Here is a 21,269-nt window from a genome sequence, read left to right as displayed (position 1 = left end):
GGGGAGGAGAGAAGAGTACTATAGAAGAGAAAGGAATGCTATAGACGGTCACTTGATTAACAGTTGAGTCTGCATGAACTGCTGACATCACATACAAGATGGTGGCACCCAGTGGCAGTCTCAGGGCTTTTGAATGTATACACACTTTTACAGGTAAATAACGTGCAAAAAATACACTAAACTCACATAATTGAAAACAATCAATAATGCTGTTCATACTCAGTCACAATGGGATTCAGTTTTGGTATTCTACAAAAAAAAAAAAAACCTGATAGAGAACAGCAGAATCAATCTCCCCCTTCTGTCCATGTCCGCAGTGCAATGAGGGTTTCGCAGAGTATTGTTGGTTATTCCACGTGCTCAGTTTTCAGTGAATTTCTGTGCTGAGCATTTCCTCCCTATCATATCTGAGCAGCCTATGTGACTATAGAGTCACACAAGTGGGTGTATATACAGTGCTAAATGACAGCCCACTCCCTACCTCCTGCTCCATGTCCACTAACCAATTAAACACAATGGGGGTGGAATATTACTTCTTGATTGATGGAGACTTTACCTCCCTGTTAAACACAGGCTGGAGGGGCGTGACACAGCTTGTGACTGGCAGAAATCTGCCCGCACCATGTTATTGCCAAAAAAACATTAAAAATTTCAAATAAAACAGTTTATTAATATTAATTTTATATTTTTACTTTGTACAAAGGATGTGACCAGCAGTAGAGGACTAAAAGCTGCCCCTGCTTATGTTTCCCTGCAGACAGGCTGAAAAAGATCTGGGTCATGTGACAGCTGTATAATGATCAGAACATTATAAACCTCTCTTTTCCCCGATTTATAATTCTCTCGAAGATCCTAAAGCAGCTAAAAACAGAGAAATGGGGAGGAGAAAGTGTGTGTGTGTGTATAGATAAGTCTGTCAGTCATAGGAGAACACACTGAGTTAGCACTAGAACACCAACTGTGCTGTGCTCTCATGCTTAGTGTGGTCGGTTTTTAATAGGAAAGCAGAAGGGACTTGCAGGAACACCAGATATTTCAAAAGCAGGCAGCAATACAAAGAGAACAGGATACATTTTCATAAAAATACACAGGTGTCAGTGACTATGTCAGCTCTGCTTACAGCACAGGATCTGTGCGAATCAGAAGAAAGCTGGTAGGAAGGGAGTAATGTTAAAAAATCATAGAAATCCTGCAGCCTAAAGTGGCAATGTGGACAAGGAAACATTCTCATGTAAAAACTCTAAACAGCAATTCACAAGCTAGGTGCTGTGAATACAGGACAACAATCAGCTGTCAGCAGACTTACCTAGATAACTACAGCATTACTGAAGTGATGCCGATCTATGTCATAAATCACTGGTGCTGAGTGCTCGGTCTTGTGATGGCAGAGACCAGCAGGGAGCGGACATCCGCTCCCCCATCCCTTTGCAGTGTATTACATGGAGCCTCATGCTAGTCTCATCTTCAGCACAGCCTGTCACTCACAGGCGAAGGGGAGTGGCGAAACCATTTTTCTGATTGTGTCGGATTTATTCTGTTCAGAAGAGAAGGGAGGATTTCTGGAGAAGGGGATTGCTTCAAGATACCAAACTAAACTCAAATGCTTAGTAAAGGTAAAATCTATTCAACTCTAGGATTAGATGGATTTGTGCTTTTTAGGTTTACAAAAACTTTATCTCAACAATAGCACCTTCTATTGTTCAGTCTTTTTATTTTTGCTGCTGTCAAAATACTTTCTGTTAAAGGGTGGCTATGTTCACTCTCCAGGGTCCCACTGTATATAGGAATGTAGCCAACATCGTATACTCACTCCCAAAAGGGACTAGGGACTGTGGACTATGGCACTGTAGTGTACACAGCACAGTGCACATGACTGCCACTAATGTGCACTGCTTGTCCCAAACAAACGTAAGCAAGGGGGAAAGTAGAGCTTTAGGAGTTCACAGAAGATGTTACAAGCAGGCAGAAAAACACAGTAAGAAACAATTTAATAAAAAATAGAATACAAAGCCAATAAGCAGTGGATGTGTATGGATTGTATTTAGTGAAAGAGAATATGGTTTAAAGTCCCTTTAGGTAAAAGCACAACCCCAGACCACAAGCAAAACCAACCAGTGAACTACTATTCTGGTCAAGCAAACACTGCAAATATGTTTCAAGGGACCCTGCCACAAGACTATGCATTTTAACAACTGCATGGGCCTTATTACATTGTTCCTCACATTACTTGGATGACTGGAGTGTGGCCAGTCAAATGTGTTGTGAACAATTCTTGTAACTGTAGATCTTTATTCAAAAAAAAGCATGGGTGTTGAGGGACAGAAGACAAACCTCTTTTACGTTTTGTGGGAATCATGTTTGAAAACAGTCTATAGTTTTTCTAGATACACTATATTGCCAAACATATTGGGGCATCCCTTCAAATCATTGGATTCAGGTGGTCAAACCACCTCCATGGCCACACACACAGGTGTATAAAATCAAGCACCTAGGCATGCAGACTGCTTCTACAAACATTTGTGAAAGAATGGGTCGCTCTCAGGAGCTCAGTGAATTCAAGCGTGGTCCCGTGATAGGTTGCCAACTGTGCAATAAGTCCATCCGTGACATTTCCTTGCTACTAAATATTCCACGGTCAACTGTTAGTGGTATTATAACAAAGCTGAAGCATATGGGAACAACAGCAACGCAAAATGACAGAGCATGGTCAGTGCATGCTGAAGCGAACAGTGTGCAGAATTCAGATTAGCACAACAACAGTGCGTAGAGAGCTTCATGGAATGGGTTTCCATGGCCAAGCAGCTGCATCCAAGCCTTACAGAACCAAGTGCAATGCAAGGCGTCGGATGCAGTGGTGTAAAGCACACCGCCACTGGACTCTAGGGCAGTTGAGACATGTTTTCTGGAGTGATGAATCACGTGCTTCTCAGTCTGGCAATCTGATGGACGTGTCTGGGTTTGGCAGTTGCCAGGAGAATGATACTTGCCTGACTGCATTGTGCCAAGTGTAAAGTTTGGTGGAGGGGGGATTATGCTGTGGGATTGTTTTTCAGGGGTTGGCCTTGGCCCCTTAGTTCCAGGGAAGGGAACTCTTAAGGCATCAGCATACCAAGACATTTTGGACAACTTCATGCTCCCAACTTTGTGGGAACAGTTTGGCGATGGCGCCTTCCTGATCCAACATGACTACGCACCAGTGCACAAAGCAAGGTCCATAAAGACATGGATGAGCAAGTTTGGGGTGAAGGAACTTGACTGGCCTGCACAGACCCCTGACCTCAACCCGATAGAACACCTTTGGGATGAATTAGAGCGGAGACTGCGAGCCAGGCCTTCTCGTCCGACATCAGTGCCTGACCTCACAAATGCGCTTCTGGAAAAATGGTCAAACCTTCCCACAGACACCCTCTTAAACCATGTGGACAGCCTTCCCAGAAGAGTTGAAGCGGTTATAGCTACAAAGGGTGGGCCAACTCAATATTGAACCCTATGGACAAAGACTGGGATGCGTGTAAAGGCAGACGTCCAAATACTTTTGGCAATATAGAGTATATATTTATGTATTATGTTCAGGAAAAAAATGCATTAACACTTCATATCTTTCCTATTTTCAATTGGCAAGTTACAAATGTGAGCCTGGTACAGGATAGGACGCATCTTCATCCTGCTATTCTAGCAGATACAATGCCATCTAGATTCTCAGTCTGCATGAAAAGTCAACAAGTGAAGGGGCTTTCTTATTAAACATACCAAAATATGCATGCACCCCATACAATAAAGATTTTATATCAATAAAAATATGTTTGAAAATCTATATTGAAAATAAAATTGACAATGGTTTGGTTCTCTTTAAAGACAAACTATAGGGTGCACTTGGTGTGTTGTGAAATGCAGTAGTGCCCTAACTGGTTAGAGTGCTGCATGCAGCGGACTTCATGTTACTTTCAAGACAAACTGAGCAGTTTATACTAGTTCTACGTAAAATATATTAATCTTTAAACACATCCTAGTGTTCTTAGATCTGCACAGAGTTCACCTTCAAAATATTTAGACACAAATTTAAAATATTAAAGGCATGAGACCCCCTTAGACCAAAATAGTAGAGCATGCTCTGCCTGTGCAATGGCTGTATTATTACACAGTGTGAGAAGGACAAGTGACTCATATCTCTGGGGGGTTCCACATGAATGGCCCTTGCACAAAGTGCTTGGCAAACTGTCACTTTCGTTGGAAACATACACTGACAAATGACTCACTGAATGCACACATTCTAAACAGAATTGGCTTGAGATATGTCTGTCTGCTATTCAGTGTCCACTTCCTAGGGAAATAGGCTGAAAAATCTATAAATAGAAGCTGTGTCCAGATAAAAATGTATATATCAGTTCAAATGCTAAAGAGCACTAGTCATTTTTAAGACAGATCCTTACTCCTGTTCAAGACGATAAACAAATGGCAAATAATGTCCCATATCCTTAACCGCTTGCCGCCCTGCCACTGTGTATATACGTGTGCAGGGCGGCAGTGGAGCGCAAAACCACGTTTAAAAATGGGTTCCGCGCTCCCGACACTTTCGCCGGCAGGGGGCGCGCGCGCGCGCTCCCGCCGACCCGCGGGTGACACTATTTGATCCAGGAGGGATCAATCATTAGATTTCAGCCAGTGATTTCTGGCTGAAATCACATGATCGGTCCCTGTCCTATCCTGTCCTGTGTTGACATACACAGGGCAGGATATGATGTCATTCTTCTCTGCCTGGACACATTCCGTTCCAGACAGAGAAGAAGACATCCAAAAAGTGAGTACACAAGCACTACACTACAGTTAGAACACTCTAGGACACATTTAACCCCCTGATCGCCCCCCCCCCTCCAGTTAACCCTTCACTGCCCTGTCACCAGTGTTACTGATCAGTGAAGCGATTTTTACTGATCAGTGTCGCTGGCGACTTCCGATAGAGTTAGCGCCCCTCCCAGATAGCGCCAGATTGCCCGCCAGTACACCAGTAATCCCGTTTAACCCCTTGATCACCCCCTCCAGTTAACCCCTTCACTGCCCTGTCACCCAGTGTCACTGATCAGTGAACCAATTTTTACTGATCACTGTATCAGTGTCGCTGGCGACTTCCGATAGAGTTAGCGCCCCTCCCAGATAGCGCCAGTTTGCCCGCCAGTACACCAGTAATCCCGTTTAACCCCTTGATCGCCCCCCCCTCCAGTTAACCCCTTCACTGCCCTGTCACCCAGTGTCACTGATCAGTGAACCAATTTTTACAGATCACTGTATCAGTGTCACTGGCGACTTCCGATAGAGTTAGCGCCCCTCCCAGATAGCGCCAGATTGCCCGCCAGTACACCAGTAATCCCGTTTAACCCCTTGATCGCCCCCCCCCCCCCTCCAGTTAAACCCTTCACTGCCTGTCACCCAGTGTCACTGATCAGTGAACCAATTTTTACTGATCACTGTATCAGTGTCGCTGGCGACTTCCGATAGAGTTAGCGCCCCTCCCAGATAGCGCCAGTTTGCCCGCCAGTACACCAGTAATCCCGTTTAACCCCTTGATCGCCCCCCCCAGTTAACCCCTGCACTGCCCTGTCACCAGTGTCACTGATCAGTGAACCAATTTTTACTTATCACTGTATCAGTGTCGCTGGCGACTTCCGATAGAGTTAGCGCCCCTCCCAGATAGCGCCAGATTGCCCGCCAGTACACCAGTAATCCCGTTTAATCCCTTGATCACCCCCCCCCCCCCCCCTCCAGTTAACCCCTTCACTGCCCTGTCACCAGTGTCACTGATCAGTGAACCAATTTTTACTGATCACTGTATCAGTGTCGCTGGCGACTTCCGATAGAGTTAGCGCCCCTCCCAGATAGCGCCAGTTTGCCCGCCAGTACACCAGTAATCCCGTTTAATCCCTTGATCGCCCCCCCCCCCAGTTAACCCCTTCACTGCCCTGTCACCAGTGTCACTGATCAGTGAACCAATTTTTACTGATCACTGTATCAGTGTCGCTGGCGACTTCCGATAGTGTTAGCGCCCCTCCCAGATAGGGCCAGTTTGCCCGCCAGTACACCAGTAATCCCGTTTAACCCCTTGATCACCCCCCCCCCAGTTAACCCCTTCACTGCCCTGTCACCAGTGTCACTGATCAGTGAACCAATTTTTACTGATCACTGTATCAGTGTCGCTGGCGACTTCCGATAGTGTTAGCGCCCCTCCCAGATAGCGCCAGATTGCCCGCTAGTACACCAGTAATCCCATTTAACCCCTTGATCGCCCCCCCCCCCCCCAGTTAACCCCTTCACTGCCCTGTCACCAGTGTCATTGATTACAGTGAACAGATTTTTACTGATCACTGTATTAGTGTCACTGGTGACTTCCGATAGTGTTAGCGCCCCTCCTAGATAGCGCCAGTTTGCCCACTAATGCACGGGATTTTTTTTACCAAAAACATGTAGCAGAATACATTTTGGCTTAAATTTATGACTAACTTTGAGTTTACGATATATTTTTTTATAGCTGAAAGTAGAAAATATTGTTTTTTTTCAAAATTTTTGTGGTTTTTTTGTTTATAGCGCAAAAAATAAAAAGCGCACAGGTGATCAAATACCACCAAAAGAAAGCTCTATTTGTGTGAAAAAAAGGACGTAATTTTCGTTTGGGTGCAGCATTGCATGACCGCGCAATTATCATTTGAGTTAGTGCAGCGCTGTATAGCAAAAAAAGGCATAAATTACAGTATCTATACCATAGTTTGTAGACGCTATAACTTTCACATAAAGCAATCAATATACACTTATTGGGATTTTTTTTACCAAAAACATGTAGAAGAATACATTTTGGCTTAAATTTATGACTAACTTTGAGTTTACGATATATTTTTTATAGCTGAAAGTAGAAAATATTGTTTTTTTTCAAAATTTTTGTGGTTTTTTTGTTTATAGCGCAAAAAATAAAAAGCGCACAGGTGATCAAATACCACCAAAAGAAAGCTCTATTTGTGTGAAAAAAAGGACGTAAATTTTGTTTGGGTATAGCATTGCATGACCGCGCAATTATCATTTGAATTAGTGCAGCGCCAAACAGCAAAAAAAGGCCTGGTCATTAAGGGGGGTAAATCCTCTGGGGCTCAAGTGGTTAAAGGATAAGTTCACCTTTTGAAAATAAATGCACATTTTTTTTGCAGGTAAAAAAAAAAGTGCATTTATTAATTTTTTTTTTCTAAGGAGCCTGCAGAGCATTGCACTTGCAATCAGCAGACTATGAGTACCATGCAAGGCTCCTGCAAACTCTTGGGATAGCTGTCTGTACCTCTGATGCAGGCAGTTGTCAGAGTAGGAAGATCAATGAACTACGACAGCGCTCATCAGCGCCTCGCTGTTCATTGAGAACTACAAGCTGCCAGCTGCCATGGCTCACAGTACTTGTAGTCTATTCATTCACAGAAAACTGTGAATGAACAATGCGGCTGTGTGGACAGAGCCGTATGGCATTGCTGTTTTTAAGTTGTGACAGCAGATGCGGGGAGAGGATCCCCCATCCGCTTTCACAGTTCGAGGAGCACTGGCGGCAGGAGGTGGGTACATAGGAGCATGGTACATGTTAAACCCCAAATATAGGTGTAACATGTTCCTAAAGGTGAACTTATCCTTTAAAAGGAACAGGTAAAGGTTTGGGCTTGACATTATTTTAGTTATAGAATTTCCATTAATGGTTTTATTTATTTTAGGGTTGCACTGATACCAATACTAAGCATTTGCACAACAACCCGTGCAAATGGTCAGACACCTGAAACTGATACCTTTGCTGTGTGATTTCAGCCTAATCACACCACATTCCTGTTTAAATCCCATGTGATTCTTTGCAGTGAGATTTGCAGCCATTCACTTTGTATGGGCTCAAATCGCACCGCAAAGGTATCAGCAATCAGTACTCATACTCACTCATTTAAAAAAGAAAAAAAAAAAAAAAAAAAAAAAAATCGGAGCAATCCTAGTTTATTTTTTTACTTCCATTCATTCTTTGTTTTATAAGTAACTTCAATCCATGACAAAAGGATTCCTGTGCACTCCAAGTTAGATAAAGCAACAGCACTTGGAGGCACCATTTCTATGACTGGAATTTTGGACTGAGCCATTTAATAAGTGATGCGTCGCTGCGATGAGGCATTTAGCGGTTTGTGCAAGATGTCACCTTGAGCTGTTGGTATCGGTAAAAAGCAGGCTTTTTTTTTCAGACTACAAAGTGACAGAAAAAAATGCGGAAAGGAGCTGAGTGCTCCCCCTACCAACTAAAAACATACAAAATACGTATATGCAATATTTTATATCCTCCTGAAAAAGAAATGTAAACAATATTCTTTTTATTCCTGGCGATAATAAATATAGAAAACACAAAATGGACTAGGCCAAAAACATTCCTGCTGCTATGAATCCTACACAGTTCTTATCTTCAAAGCTCAGACACTTCCAGATAGTGCTGAAGCCTTTCCACTCCCTCCAACAAAGTCCAAGTGGCCCATTGCGATGATGATTTGCCTCAATGGCCAATAGCAATGAGTGCAGATTGGGGTGGGCAAGTTTTAACACTACCAGAAATGCCAGAGAGACCCTGCTGTAACAATTATGCGCAATAGAGACATAGAAGCTGTATGCGACAGCCATCTTGTTAAGGTCTCAGCCATTTTGGTTTCATGAGCAGTGTTCCTATTCTTTCCCCCTACTCCTTTGCAAATTATGGAATTTGTAGCTGTAACTTTTAACAAACTTCAAAAGAGCCTCTTATCTTAATTAAAACACAAATAGATGCCAGCTCCAAAGCTGTAAACCACTAATTAGTCTAGGCAGGATGTCTATTTTTCAAGAACCATGAAAACCACTTTCCCCTGCCCTGTCGAAAAACAATAACTCAGTCCAGCCGTCACACATGACCTGTTAGGCCTATAGAGCTCTAGGAATGCAGAGCGTACCATAAAATGTCTATTCCACATGCAACAATTCCACATACAATTCACAGAATTCAACAGGAACAGGGCACATTAATATTAGCAATATATTTGAATGGGGAGTATCATACCGAACCAAACAAGGCCATACCGGACTATGTTTGCACATAGGAAAGGGGAGAAAGTGGTCTCTTCCCTCCTGGGTGATAAAGGTACGCTGTGTTTGGTATCTCTGGGTTTGAAATATTATTCTGAATATTAACCTGCCAGTTGCTAGAATACCAACTGCACATACTGGAAGTTATTAATATTAGTATGAACTTCTAGTTGGGACTTGGTCATGAATTTAGTGACCTCCTAGCACCCATCCCCTAAACTGGATGATTGGTCAGTTGTTCTCAGGCAACACCCGTTTAATATCATAGAAAAGAACTGACAGGCCTTGTGAAGGGAGCTCTCGTTTAACAACAACCAAGAAACATCTTAATGGACTTGGGAACCAAGGAAACATTTTTGCTCGGACAATTGGAATCTGCTAAACCAGGACTTTGCAAGTATTCTGCCTTCTTAACTCCTTTCTTTTAATTCTCTGTTGCTTTATTGATCTCTTTATGTCTTTGTAACATCTTTTTCTATAAATATTTTAATTGCACCATTTTAACCTTTTTAGTAATAAACCCTATTTTGAAAAGTGTTGAAACGGTCTCTAAAGCTTTTAATGCAAACTAAAGAATCCCTGTCTCTTGAAGAGTGCTACTGTATGTATTAATCCTCTGCATACACTTGTCCGTGGTGATAGATGCTTATGCCAAAAACAGTGTTATTGCTAGGATTTGTGAGTTTCCTCCTGCTCTGTAAAAAGGCGGTGGTGGCAGTGTGAAGGGTTAATTGCGTAATTAACCTAACCCAGTGACAATCGCTCTCAGGCTGTGGGCACATTGTGGTCCCGTGAGCTGAAAAATCTTTGTGCAGGGTGCAGCTGAGAGTGGCATTGTTACGCAAGTGACAGCGCGGTGTGAGATTGGCTGGTCTTTTGTCACGAGTTGATGAGAAGGGCAGGGATCGGGCACGGTGTTCCGTAAAACCTGTCACCAACTTAAAAAAATGCAGGTAAAAATCACATTTTTAAATGCTGATTTAAAGTGTTTTTCCTTTGCATAAACTATTTTTTATTGATTTAAAATGTGCCTTTGAAGTTAATAAAACACCTGAAAGCTCCAGGAGAATTCACAGCCCCCACCCTCCTACCATGGCATAGCCCTGTGCTCTTCATGAATAATCTAAATACTCTCTGCTGGTCCAGTTCTTCCACCCCCTTTCCTCCCTACATAACCCTTGGCTAGATGTTCATACAAGGGAGGCTTTTATACATTACATCAAGTGCACATATAATCTAATGGGAAGATTTTTGCTAAAATAAATGTTCTGGTGGCATGGTCTCTTCAAGCACTTCAATACCGGCGACACTTTCACCCCCTTACTGACCAGGCCAATTTTCAGCTTTCAGTGCTGTCACACACTGAATGACAATTGCGTGCTCATGCAACACTGTAGCTTTATTTTGGTGATATTTAATCACCACTGGGTTTTTTTATTTTTTGCTAAAGATAAAAAGAAACTTTTATCTTCGTTTCAGTTATAACATTTTGCAAATAAATAATCTTCATAAATTTAGGCCTAAATGTATACATTTCTTTGGTGAGAGAAAACCCAAATTGGTATTTATTATTTAGTATGTAGGAAAGTTACATAGTCCACAAACTATGGGATATATATCTGAAAATCTCATTTCTTGAGGCCATAAAATGTCAGGACAGTACAAATACCCCCAAATGACCCTTTTTGGAAAGTAGACAGTTCAAGTTATTTAGTAAGAGGCAAAGCAACTTTGACAATTTTGTGAAAATTAGTTAAATTTTTTTTTTTTACTCACATTTTTACATACTGTCACCAGTGCATGACAGCATCATCATCATAATTGGTGTGGTGGTGATTTCAACTTTTAATAATTTTGTTCCATTTTTAAAAAAATTATTTACATACTGTGACACGAGCAATATCGTGTTACCATAAGTATTACCATAGTAACACTGTGCTACTATGGGGTGACTGGACAGCTTTTTTTCCACCTTTTTTTTTTTACACACACTATGATTGCTTATAACAGTGATAATCACTTTTATAAGCAACCATTTTTGATGAATGAAATCCATTCAACCAGTATGTGCTATTGTGATTAGCTGTTGGCCACAGCTAATCACATGGTACAGATGGGCTGATTGGTCCTGTCTGTACCATGTGATCACCGTGACTGACATGGAAGCTGTTAACTGTGTACAATTGCCATGTGATTTGCTGTGATTGGTCACAGAGATCACATGGTACCGACAGCGGCCCGGTACACTGATCTGCCATCCCATTTCCGGTGGAAAAAGCAGGTGACAGATCGCACCTCAGAGTGGCCCGTGGGGCACACGAGGCGAGATTCTGGGAGGACTTCACATGACTTCCATCAGGATAAAACGCACTCCTGCTCAGTTGTCATTTGTCTATAGGCCAGGTAGGAGGCAGCCAAAGATCTATCATGCTGGTCTGAGACTTGTGCTGAAGTTCTAGAAATTGTAGTGGTAAAGTCTTCCTGCAATAACTGAATTTTCTTTTTACCAAAAGGTTGATCACCATCAGTGTCAATATAGATATCTCACAGGACACTTAATAAACCAACATCATTGCGCCAATGTACCTCAACGAAAATTATATATAGTAGGAGCTGCTATTAATAATAATAATGACTGTAAATAATGAAAAATGAGATGACAACCAACCACAAATAATAGTGCAACTCTACACCTACAATTAAATAAATATGTGAATGTTCATATATAAATTATTAAATAAATAAATTCATCACCACATATGTGCACATAAATAAATATCACAAATAAATAAATAAATATCAAAAATAAATAAATAAGTCTATTAAAAAAAAAAGTCCATGAATGATCCTTTCATAAATGAAATAATGGGATTATGAGATCCTCCTTCACGAACGTGACATCCAGTGCTCAAAACACCCCATCAAAATGCACACTCACCATGTGCTGGTGATAAACCAGCATATCTTTATATATCCAGCAATCCACCACAATGCTCCGGTTATTAGGAAATCCTCTCATATCCAATTAGCACATGAATAGAAAACATACTCGCCATTGTGCAATATCATCCAGCTAGTTGTTTGGTAACAAAACCCCCCTTAAAATCGCACTCACAATGAGGAAAAGACTAGCAAACATTGATTGGGAGCCACAGGCTTTGTTTCCGGCGTCTCATCCGCCCACCCTCAACCAAGATGACGATGGTACAACCACGTGGTCCGGACACATGGGATAGCGTGCAGGATGACGTCACCGATAGCCACACTCTAACGCATTTCGTCAGACGACTTCTTCTGAGGGAGTGGTCAACAGTGCATGGAGAGCGCTCTTATAGATACCACTCCTTCCTGATTGGCCCAATTACTACAGCAACAGGTGCAATGTATTAACCCTAATATAAATGATCTAATCCATACACCGGACTACCTTGTTGCAACAACGCCATCTTGTGCATAGATAGTATAACTACAGGGTAATTATAATACATATCAATGTAATAACAATCAACACAATTATAATTATACATCCAATAACATTAAAATATTAAAATAAATATTAGTCTGCATCAATAATCAAAAAGTAAAAAAAATTATAAATAAATAATAAAAATAATAAAATTAAAAAAACTTAGGCATCACGAAAAAAACAATTTAAATCCAGTTCCACATTCAATCCCTTAGGAGTCAAAGCTTCAGTTAGATATATCCATTTAGTTTCACATTTAGATAGCTCTCTCACTCTATTGGAACCCCTCCAAGCTTTAGGGATAGATTCAATAGCCCAAAATTTCAAACCGGTGGGGTTACAGTTGTGATATTTCTTAAAGTGTAATGACACACTATGATATTTATAACCCTTACTAATATTCCTCAAATGTTCCAATATCCTGACTTTAAGCTGTCTCTTGGTTCTCCCAATATATATATTAAACCACAAGGACATTCCAAACCATACACCACATATGTGGACTCACATGTCAGAAAAGAGGATATCTCAAACTCGCTACGATTGGAATTGGAGATAAAACTTCTCAATCCCTTGAATTTGAAATTAACCAAACTACATTCATTTTTGTGAATTTTTGGTAGAGTGTAAATAATAGGAATTCTATTCACACTAGGAATTAAATATGAAATACGAATTTCTGGTCATCCGAGGATATATTTAGTTACGGCAGATGTGTCGTCTTTGTACACTATTATACAACATGATGACGCTTTGCTGGCCCTCAATTGGGCCTTAAGATGGAGAGAAGACTTACCGCATAACCAAAAGAAATTTTTGAGAGACACTCTTGAATTCTGTTTATCCCACAATTACTTTTGGTATGATCATAATTTCTTTTCCCAGAAAAGGAGTGTAGCGATGGGAGCTCGCTTTGTGCCTAGTATAGCGAACCTCTTTATGTCTGAATGGGAGGACAGATTTGTTTTCAACCATCGACGTGAGCAGATATTGCTTTACAAGAGATTTATTGATGACATTTTTATGGTCTGGGCTGGTGATGGAGAACTATCGAGTTTTCTTGTAAGCCTGAATAATAATCCTAATAATATTAAGTTGGAATATCAGTATAGCACTGAATCAATACATTTTTTGGATCTCACGATCTTTAGGGTTTTTGATTCACTGTTTACTAAGACCTATTTCAAGCCCACCGATAGGAATAGTTATCTGCCAATAATTAGTGGACATCATCCCCAATGGCTGAAGAACATACCTAAGGGTCAAATAATGAGAGTGAGGAGGAATTGCAGTCAGGACGAGGTCTTTCGGGTTCAAGCAGATATTCTTGCCAATAGGTTTGTAGATAAGGGCTATAAATTAGATAAACTTCAGGACATAGTGGATCAGGTTCAATTGATACCTAGAGATCAGCTGTTGGAAGAGAAACCGAGACAGATCTTGAATGATAGACATCAGTGGGGGTTTATCTCTAATTACCATATACAATTTAAGATGGTTGAGGCTATTTTCCACAAACATTGGCATATTTTGAGGCTTGATAAAGTTATAGGGAATGTTATCCCCGAAAGACCAGTATTTATCTATAGGAAGGCTCCCACTATTGGTGATAAAATAGTTCGGAAAACTTTGGACCCTCCTAGGTCTTTGAAATTGTTTGCTGATAGGAAAGGTTTTTACTCTTGTAAAAAATGCACTGCATGTAGTTTGGTTAATTTCAAATTCAAGGGATTGAGAAGTTTTATCTCCAATTCCAATCGTAGGGAGTTTGAGATATCCTCTTTTCTGACATGTGAGTCCACGTATGTGGTGTATGGTTTGGAATGTCCTTTTGGTTTAATATATATTGGGAGAACCAAGAGACAGCTTAAAGTCAGGATATTGGAACATCTGAGGAATATTAGTAAGGGTTATAAATATCATAGTGTGTCATTACACTTTAAGAAACATCACAACTGTAATCCCACCGGTTTGAAATTTTGGGCTATTGAATCTATCCCTAAAGCTTGGAGGGGTTCCAATAGAGTGAGAGAGCTATCTAAATGTGAAACTAAATGGATATATCTAACTGAAGCTTTGACTCCTAAGGGATTGAATGTGGAACTGGATTTAAATTGTTTTTTTCGTGATGCCTAAGTTTTTTTAATTTTATTATTTTTATTATTTATTTTTGTTTACTTTTTGATTGATGCAGAATAATAATAATATTTGTTTTAATATATTAATATGTTATTGGATGTATAATTATAATCGTGTTGATTGTTATTACATTGATATGTATTGAGATTGTGCAGATTGCTATTGCATTGATTTGTATTATAATTACCCTGTAGTTATACTATCTATGCACAAGATGGCGTTGTTGCAACGAGGTATTCGGGTGTATGGATTAGATCATTTATATTAGGGTTAATACATTGCACCTGTTGCTGTAGTAATTGGGCCAATCAGGAAGGAGTGGTATCTATAAGAGCGCTCTCCATGCACTGTTGACCACTCCCTCAGAAGAAGTCGTCTGATGAAACGCGTTAGTTGTGGCTATTGGTGACGTCATCCCGCACGCTATCCCATGTGTCCGGACCACGTTGTTGTACCATCGCCATCTTGGTTGAGGGTGGGCGGATGAGACGCCGGAAACAGAGCCTGTGGCTCCTAATCAATGTTTGCTTGTCTTTTCCTCATTGTGAGTGCGATTTTAAGGGGGGTTTTGTTACCAAACAACTAGCTGGATGATATTGCACAATGGCGAGTATGTTTTCTATTCACATGTGCTAATTGGATATGAGAGGATTTCCTAATAACTGGAGCATTGTGGTGGATTGCTGGATATATAAAGATATGCTGGTTTATCACCAGCACATGGTGAGTGTGCATTTTGATGGGGTGTTTTGAGCACTGGATATCATGTTGGTGAAGGAGAATGTATTTTTTTTTTACCTGCAAGATTCTTCAGCTGATCTAGAGTTGGGATAACAGGTGAATTTCTCTTCTGTAAGAAGAACAAGATCATCGTGGTGAGGGAGAAGTTAGTGATCCAGTGTCCAGACACAGAGCTAGTGATCCCATGCACACGAGCCCAACAACGCAAAGTGAAGACAAGAGGTCGCACTCGACTATCAATGTTCCCAAATATGTACAAAAGCTCTGAAGTTCTCAGCGCAATTCTACATCACAGAAGAAAAAAAAAAAAAAAAAAAAAAATCAGCATTTAGGAAGACAGTTATTGTATAGAAGATATTATCACCTTCACATTTCCTGGAGTAACTCATTCCAGCCCTATCAGTCAGCTGATAGATTTAGGATCTGTTCACACCATAAACAAAAATGCATGACATATTGTACGTCATTTGACGTGCGTTGCAATGTTTTTTCAGATTTTTTAAATCAATTTATATAGAAAGTCCCAGCAAGAGAGCAAAAAATACTGAATATACTCACACCTACTAATCATAGGTTTATCCTTCCCTATTATGTAAATCACCTGGCTCTTTAGGGTTGAGATATGTGCATTATTAAACTCAAAAGTATATCCTGGACAGCATAGATGTAAATATAAAACTCATGCCTAATGTGTCCTCACTTGTCCAGGTTAGGTTCCAGTGGCCTCACGGTCAGGTACGCAACATTTTCATTTACAATCCCGACTTCCATCAGTTGTCTCCATATAATAAGAGACAAAAACCTATCGCCTATGCTACACTCATCCACCAATACTCGGTGAGTGGTATGAGGTGCTGCGTTAAGTCATGGGCACGTTATCAAACGGTGTCTTATCACAGTACTTCATCAGTGTGTTTGACGTGGGCTTCTCCTGGTCAAGTGTCTACCTGGCTCCAGGGTTTTCTCTTACCATATACAAAACTAATTCAAAAGAGCATTCAAACGTAGAAATGAAAAACACGACATACTTACTCATTGTCTGCTGTGAGGTCACAGTGAAGACCCGCGGACTGGTGGTAAAAGCGTACCAGAGGGCAGCGTGCACTCAGGATTTTATGCACTTCTGTGCACCCAGGGCCAAAACTTTCAATACATTCACCAATGACAGAAAGAACCTTCTGCTGGGCTACTCTGCCAGAGGAGACCTGTCTCATCCAATATTCTGTGACGAATGAACTAGCAGGCTGACAGAAACAAAAAGAAAATCCATGAGGAGAACATAAAAAATAAGGACACTTCTTCCGAGGTCAACAGGTATTGTTTATGCATGTAGAAAATGTAATTACCCAAAAAATGAATGCACCTACCACATAAATGGACCAGTGAGCTGAAATATATTATATTTTCATATATTATTGGGTTCAGATATCCTTTATGTACATTAGCATGCAGCTATGCTGGCAATATTCTCTGGACCAGTGCAATATCACTAGACTAAATACCCAATATAATTAAAGATAAAGCTGAACTCCAGGCAGACAGAAAAGCCAGTTATGTTTCATCAGACAATCGCTCAATGAATTTTAGAACCAGTAAAAGTACCTGAATCCGTCTTGATATTAAATTCCGGTGATCCCCAGCAAGCCAATTGTTGATCCATTGCTTTGGACAGTACTACTAGTCACTGAATTACCATGCTTACAAGATGGGAGAACAGAGGGATTCCCTTATCAGTGTGTTATTTTATTTTCCAAACAAAGGTCAGGGTGGATCTTGGGCCAGGCTGTATTGCTTGCTTGCTGTGAAGTCAGCACAGGACCTCGTTGTGCTGTCTGGAAGGGATGCAGGGTAACAAGACTGGCTGAATATAACTACAAATACCATGCCAGGTTAACCCATCCCATTACCTATGTATTTCAACTGTGTATCAAGGCGATTGCTTGGATTTCAGCTTTAAGTAACCAGAACGTTATGAATGCCAAGTACATCAATACCCAACCAAAAGTGGACTTACCTTTCCAGACACATCTTTTAAACTATCCAAATTTAAGAAGAGGTCCAAGTCACATCCCATCTTTCCAAAGGAATTAACACTGGAGCCATAGAGATGAACAGTGGCTTCAGGGAAGTAGGCAGTGGCGATGTCACTGACTAAAGAGCTGACCAGATAACGAACTCTGATACTTTCCTCTGTTAGCTGAAGTTCATCTAAGATGATATGAGCTTGATCTACAATCTGACAGCAAAACATACAAGTATACAGTGTAAGTAGGCAGCTATTATGAAAAACATCTCAACTGTCCAACATTAAGATACATAGACAGTTCTGTCAATAGAAAGCTGTGCTGCAAATGGACAAAATCTATTAAATTAGAACAAACACCAGCACAAGCAGATTTTACACTTGACATTAAGGAGACACTGTTATATTATAAAACATCTCAAATGTCTTTTGGTGGAATTATTTTTCGCTGTTTCATGGTTTCAGAACTACATTTCATATACAGCTTTGCAGGTTCTGTTGTTGTTACCTATGTGGATCTGAACTTGCCCAGTCATGCTACTTTTCTGCCTCTCTGATGTAGCATCCTTACCAGTCTAAGTTCCAGTGTTGGAGCTTGGACAGTGAGATGACATTGTGGTATGCCACATGTGACACTGTTCAGGCTCTGTAACAGGCTGCTCAGGTCTGAGCACTGTCACACATTCCCCTGTATCCAGAAGCAAGCATAAGCTCCATCAGAATGGGGAGGCAACAAGCAACAGCTTCAGCAGAGTGGGGAGGCCGCAAGGCAGCTTGGATGGCTATGTTCATAACTGGGGATGGGCTATTTGTAGACACTGGGGTTGATTTACTAAAGGCAAATACACTGTGCACTTTGCAAGTGCAGCTGCACTCATTTTCCACAGAGCTTAAAGTGGTTATAAATGCAAATATTAAAAAAATTAACTTTTTGCTATAAATGAATACATTTTAATGTAATCATACATACATCTGAGAGTATACCTCAGAAAAAAGCTCCCGTAACATGTCTCAGTCCTCCAAAAATTGCTGGTCTGTGGGCTTGGCTTAGGACCAGAAAATAGTAGGCAGAGATGTGATGTCACACAATCCCTCAGTTATACACACCCTCCAGCCTCAGCTATCTGATATATCTATAGCTGCGAGCATGTCTCCTGAGTGCATTCAGGGGAATACACAGGTGTCAGTGACTATGTCAGCTCTGCTTACAGCACAGGATCTGTGCTAATCAGAAGAAAGCTGGTAGGAAGGGGTTAATGTTAAAAATCGTAGGAATCCTAAAGTGGCAATGTCGACCAGGAAACATTCTCATGTAAAACTCTGTAAACAGCATATCACAAGCTAGGTGCTGTGAATACAGCAGGACAATAGTCAGCTGTCAGCACTTACCTAGATAACTACAGCATTACTGAAGTGATGCCGATCTATGTCATAAATCACTGGTGCTAAGTTCTGATCTTGTGAAGGCAGAGACCAGCAGGGAGAGGACACACTCCCACCCATTTGGAATGTATTACATGGAGGCTCATGCTGGTCACTCACAGGAGAAGGGGCGTGGCGAAACTATTTATCTGCTTGTGTCGGATTTATTCTGTTCAGAAGAGAAGGGGGGAATTCTGGAGAAGGGGACTGCGTCAAGATACCAAACTAAGCTCAAATGCTTAGTAAAGGTAAAATCTATTCAATTCTAGGATGCCGATAACCGGCAATTGTCAGAGAACAGATCGGCACTGATGATCAGTGCCCAGCAGGGCCACCCACCTGTTCCCAACAGTGCCACCCACAAGTGCCAACCACCTGTGCCCAGCAGTGCCGCCCATCAGTGCTAAGCTGTGCCATCAGTCAGCGCCAATCAGTACCGCGTATCAGTGCAGCATCATCAGTACTGCTTATCCGTGCCCATCAGTGCAGCCTCATCAACGCAGATCAGTGAAGGAGAAAAATTACCTGTTTGTAAAAGTTTTATAATAGAAACAAAGAAAAACTTTTTTTTTTCAAAATTTTTGCTCCTTTTTTGTTTATAGTGCAACAAATAAAACACCCAGGGGTGATTAAATACCACCAAAAGAAAGCTCTATTTGTGTGAAAAAAAATGATAAAAATGTCATATGGGTACAATATTGCATGACCGCGCAATTGTCATTCAAAGTGCAACAGCGCTGAAAGCTGAAAATTGGCCTGGGCAGGAACGAGGTATAAGTGTCCAGTAGGCAAGTGGTTAAGCAATGTGGTGAAGCTTTGCTTTGTAAAGAATAGCCAAGCAGGTACTAGGAAAATAAAGAAAAAACGCATTTTGCTTGCACATGATGAAAAATCATGGATGAAGGAAATCAGCAGAGCTTCACCACATTCACTAAACTCTGAGGAAACTGAGTGCAACTGCACATTCTATTTGGCTTTGTAATACGCATGGTATAATCTGCATTTTTTGCTAGAAAATTACTGTGACACCCCCAAATATTATATATTTTCTGAAAGCAGAGGACCTGGAGAAAAAAATGTTGACTGTTGCAATTTTTGTATGTCACAAGATATTCGTGCAGCCATTCCATTCATCGAATGCAAATTTTCAGGAAAGCACATTAAAATGAATTTTAGTGCACACAAACACAATATAATACCCATGTTTGGTAAGATATAAAAAAAAAAAAAAGATGGGGATGCAGCAAGTTAATAGATAACATGTCAAGATTCAAAATTGCGCACACCTGTGAAATGGTGACAAACTAGAATACCTAAAATGTTCCATAGCGAACACTTTAAAAGTCTTTATAGGTTATCAGTGTAGCGGTAATGAAGAATGATGACCCTGGAATTATTGCTCTCACTCTGACATTTGTAGTGATACCTCGCATGTGATGGAATTGCTATTTAAACGTGTTTGGGACCTATGCACATGTCTGCTTTTGCAAGTATGCACGATGGAGGACAGGGGTGCTTTAAAAAAGTTTTTTTTTCATGGTTTTTATTTGCTTAAAATTAGTTTTTTTTAACCACTTGCCCTCCTGAGGATTTACCCCCCTTCCTGACCAGGCCATTTTTTGTGTTACGGCATTGCGTTACTTTAACTGACAATTGCTCGGTCATGCAAAGCTGCACCCAAATTAAATTTATGTCCTTTTTTCGAATCGAGCTTTCTTTCAGTGGTATTTGATCGCCTGTGCAGTTTTTAGTTTCTGCGCTATAGAAAAGAAAAAAAAAAAAAAAAAAAGGCCGACAATTTTGAGAAAAAAAACCAAAACAATATTTTTTACTGTTTGCTATTAAACATGTCCAGCAAAAAAATTTAAAAAATCAAATTTTGTCAAAAATTTACACCAAAATGTATTCTGCTACATGTCTTTGCTAAAAAAAATCCCAATGCGTGTAAATGAATTGGTTTACGTGAACGTTATAGCGTTTAAAAATGGCGGTATATATACTGAAATTTTTGTTTTCACTAGTAATGGCGATCAGTGACTTTTAGCGGGACTGCGGCGAGCATTCCGGACATAGTGAAACACCGATCGGACGGGACCTCTGTACGAGGTCCCGATCATATGATCACTGATTGGCCAATCAGTGATCACATGCCAAGTAGTAAGCAAGATGTCACTTGTGACATCATTGCTTACTACGTGTGAAATCTGTGAATGATCACAGAGGTCACATGGTACAAGGCTATTCACAACAGCCTTGTACCATGTGACAAGCTCTGACCAATCACAGCTCACACAGTATTTCTCAATGGCTGCAAGAATGCAGACAGAGAGAAAGAGAAATGATTGCTTTTACATCCTATATGGGTGTGAAAGCAAT

At 40.7% G+C, this 21,269-nt stretch overlaps 1 protein-coding gene across 2 annotated transcripts in view; it reads right to left on the bottom strand.

The window, feature by feature from the left end:
• MTPAP (mitochondrial poly(A) polymerase) overlaps nt 1-21,269 on the bottom strand; it is a 46,096-nt gene that overhangs the window by 7,915 nt on the left and 16,912 nt on the right. For both annotated transcript variants that reach the window (XM_089668658.1, XM_089668659.1), the window contains 3 exons: nt 17,463-17,684; nt 16,481-16,692; nt 15,506-15,732 (listed from right to left, as the gene is read on the bottom strand). In XM_089668658.1, the coding sequence (XP_089524784.1) occupies nt 15,506-15,732; nt 16,481-16,692; nt 17,463-17,684 (661 nt within the window). The remainder of the gene's footprint in view (nt 1-15,505; nt 15,733-16,480; nt 16,693-17,462; nt 17,685-21,269) is intronic.

Source organism: Staurois parvus, unplaced genomic scaffold (assembly GCF_062004578.1).
Source record: "Staurois parvus isolate SC_StPar_1 unplaced genomic scaffold, SC_StPar_1.0 ptg000061l, whole genome shotgun sequence".
NCBI lineage: Eukaryota > Metazoa > Chordata > Amphibia > Anura > Ranidae > Staurois > Staurois parvus.
Note: the sequence above shows the minus strand (reverse complement) of the source record. Positions and strands in the feature narration are given on the sequence as shown.